Source organism: Dipteris shenzhenensis, chromosome 28 (assembly GCF_047967505.1).
Source record: "Dipteris shenzhenensis isolate YYH24624 ecotype China chromosome 28, Dip_SZ_1.0, whole genome shotgun sequence".
In the NCBI taxonomy this organism is placed as follows: domain Eukaryota; kingdom Viridiplantae; phylum Streptophyta; class Polypodiopsida; order Gleicheniales; family Dipteridaceae; genus Dipteris; species Dipteris shenzhenensis.
Genome location: NC_141623.1, coordinates 43694916 through 43698747, shown reverse-complemented (window position 1 = coordinate 43698747; position 3832 = coordinate 43694916). Strand labels below are relative to the sequence as shown.

Here is a 3832-nt window from a genome sequence, read left to right as displayed (position 1 = left end):
TCCAAAGGAGGGGTACGTCTTTTCTCTGAGCGTCTTGGTCTGAGCATATTTTTCTGAGCATGGCCTATATTGTGATTTCTAGACAATTTTATCATAACATCACACACCATTAAGTCATAAAACTACCCCAAGAAGATACTATATACATTTCTACCCCACAAAGATGCCGCTAACATCATACACCCTTTAGTCATAAAACTACCCCACAAAGATGTTATATACATTTAATTACATTTCTTTCCAATAGTATTTAGGGCTTATAAGATCCCTTTATTCACAAAACTACTTTTTATGTCTACTTCATTTCAAGACCCTCCACCTATATCATCCATCATTCATACTATCATGATAGATAGTGATTTATCGATGAAATGATTGCAAGTCACATGGTGAAGAATTTAGGGTGCAAATTTGCATGCATCTATGCCGAAACATTTATTAGTTGCATCAAGGAGATACTTTAAGATTCAATTCACCATGATGATCATTTGTACACAACTCATAGTTTTGACATGCAAACCTTAACTAAGATATGACATGATTGTCACATCTCTAGCAAATAGAAAAAGTTTTATGAAACCAACATGCTCAAAATTGAATATGCGATATTGAGATTAATATTCATGGTGGGTACTCACATGATGTACTAATAGTTCTTCAATATGATTACTAGATCTCTAGCAAATGAAATAGGTGCAAGACACCACAAAAGTTATGCATGTTCAATACTAGGGCATCACAAGCAAAATGAATTGCTTGAAGGGAAAAACTCATGTCAAATCACTAGACTCAATCTTCTTTACTGATGTCATCCACATAAATACTACGATGATGCCTTCTCTCTTTGATGGGGGCATTGAATGCAATGTCATTACACATCATCTCAGCCATAGCACCTACATAAGAAGGCAAAAAGATAAAATAGATCAATCAATATCAATGCCTCATTAATAATAATATTCTCCAACAAATAGGTTTAAAAGGATAAAACACGAGAGTAACATACTTACTAGTCGTTTGGAAGATTAACAACCATTTCCACATCTTCAGAATCATTTAGAGTCCCATAGTTGCTTAACACATTTCCCTTTCCTTTCTGTCCATCCAAAAATGGTTGCAATATAGAATTGCAAATGTTAGGATCATTCTCAATAGATAAGCATGCTCTCCCAGAATGCATGCATGCTTTTTGCATAGAACCAGTCCTAGCACCTAAGTCCACCACATGTCCAAAAATTAGACACAAGAACTCCAAGAAGTACAACATCATGCATGGAGCCTTCTCCAATGCACCTCTCCATGGAATACTCTCTCCATGTTTTATAGTTTGCTCACTTGTTGGTAAATAATGATGAAACAAACTACTTCCAAAAGCAATGCCCAATTTGGTACCAACCACGAAAGCATTTCCAGGATTGCAAACACAAGACATACCAGCCCGATGAAGAAGGCATAAAACCACAACATCCACCTAAAGACAAGAAAAGAATTAAATGTATACTTAGTACAAGCCATTTCATTATACAAGAGCATAAATTCTTTCAACAGATCATTGTGTGACAATTTTCTCACCTTATGATCCATACCACCAACTTTGATTGTACAATATGCATCCAAGCATTGCATGTACATTCGACATGCAAACTCCAATCAACTGATCCTAGCATAATGCTCAACCAAATGAAGAACATGAGGAGCACACATAACTAGGATCTAGCCAAAATCTAAAACAACTGTGGCTGCTACTAGCAAGGAGTATTGTACATGGTCCTCTGTTAATAAATTCCAAGATGGAGATGTGGAATCCTCTACTCCAAGAGCTTCTAGCTATGTAGGTAGATCAATAATGACAAAATCTATAGCCCAAGCAACACTCTTACCATTTCTTGTTTTTCTTTCACCTCCAAGACCCACAAAGTATTCCTTCATGTCTATATAGGCTTGTGTGAAGTTTGAGACAGACAATTGCTTCCAAACTCGACATTATCATAGCACCAAACCTTGCAATGTGAAGCATCACATGTGCCACTCTGATTCAAACTTAGAGAGGTCAATGGAATGTACAAAAAGTGGACATACCTATCTTTCCATTTACATCCTTTCAAAATGGGTGTAGACTATAGTACCTGCACATCTGTACCCACACCACATATGTAAAGACACAAAGTGATAACAACATATGTTACACAAACAAAGAACAGCTTGAAAAAATATCAAGAGAAATTGCCATTATTAGTACCTGGATTTTTTGGTGGCCTACCACCCTTCTTTAGTTCCATACTTGAATCTTTGTCCTTTTTAGTCATCTTCTCAAGTGTTTTTTGAACCTCAATGACTGCATCATCCTCGTGGACTGAATTTGAGCTTGATGAACCCATCTCTCCCTTTTTATGCTGTGTGTACAGCTCTACCTCCTTCTCGATGCGACATCCTTTTTTCATATCGAGCCACCACAGGCAGTTCTTTCTCTCCCACTCAGAGAACACTTGCTTCCCTTCTTTTTCTATCATGTTTGGAGAGTACATACAAAATTTTAAGTCCTGAATTTTCGTCCATACTCGACATATGGGCAACAATTTTTCAATCTTACCAACAGCTTTTAAGGATTGCAAGAATCTGCATAAAATAAGAGTCTTAGTACAAAAGCAAAATACTTAAGGATGAATTTTTAATTGAAAAGGAAAAAACATGTATTGCTTACCTAAATACCAATCGTCGAGAGGCCCTCGTCATCTCCATTTGTCCTGTTGCAGCTGTAGCAACAGTCATTGAATCCTTTAAATCTTCATAAAGTTTAAGTCTGTTCATTGCTTGTATTTCCCCAAAATACTCTCTCAACATAGGATCTTGAGGAAGCACAAAGCTAGCTTGTTGACTAGCAACCAAGACCTGAGAGAGTAACCTCTCAGATACACAAAGCAACTGATCCATCCATGCCTCTTTTGCCATCCACTTTATGAATTCTCTATCAGCTTTTGGCATCCCATAACTTGTTCTCAAATTTGAATCTGACCCTAAGATTCTGAGGGTTGCTAGTTGTGTCTCCTTTGAGACTTTTGTAATGGAGATGTTATACAACTTTTCCAATGTGACAATGGATGATTTATCATCAAATGGGAGGCTCCACAAGATATTAAACCAATCTTCACCATTTGTTGGTTTGACAATAGACAAAATCTCCATATAAACAATACATGCAATCTGAGAGTGCTCTCAACGGAAGCAAGAACGGAAGAAGGAGAGAGAGAGACAGAGAGCCAGACAAGTTTGGTGGGTGCAGAACCACCCTAATCTTCTTTTTCATTCATTTATATATGTGTTTGATTATTGTACATAACTGGGGTTAAGGCACAGTGACCTTTAACCCCACAACCTCCCACTTAAAGGACAATGTGCCTTTAAGGGAGAACAACCAGTGAGCATACTATCCAATGCCCATCAATACACGACAATACTCAAACCACTGACTAGGTAGACTCTTCGTCAGCATATCTGCAGGGTTATCATCTGTATGAACCTTGACAAGCTCTATGCGCTTGTCCTCAAGTACCTCCCTGATGAAATGGTACCTGACCTCAATGTGTTTGGTCTTTGCATGAAAGACCGGATTCCGTGCTAGCTGAATAGCACTCATGGAATCACTATGCAATGTCGGTACACTTGTATGAATCCCCAAATCTCCCCCACTAGCCGATCAAGCCATATAGCCTCCTTGCAACCCTCTGTGGCTGCAACATACTCAGCCTCTGTGGTAGACAAAGCAATGCACTTCTGTGCACGAGACATCCACGACACTGCACCACCTGCAAAGGTGAACACATAACCAGAAGTG

General features: G+C 38.3%; 1 protein-coding gene across 1 annotated transcript; it reads right to left on the bottom strand.

Annotated features, from left to right (window-relative positions):
• Positions 1–2697: 2697 nt before the first annotated feature.
• On the bottom strand, positions 2698–3183 carry LOC147883599 (uncharacterized). The gene has a single exon (XM_087399527.1). It carries the CDS (start codon positions 3181–3183, stop codon positions 2698–2700), a length of 486 nt encoding a protein of 161 aa, XP_087255653.1.
• Positions 3184–3832: the final 649 nt, after the last annotated feature.

Bases quoted from the DNA above. Each gene is read 5' to 3' on its own strand.
- LOC147883599 (XM_087399527.1), bottom strand. From the start codon at position 3,183: ATGGAGATTTTGTCTATTGTCAAACCAACAAATGGTGAAGATTGGTTT.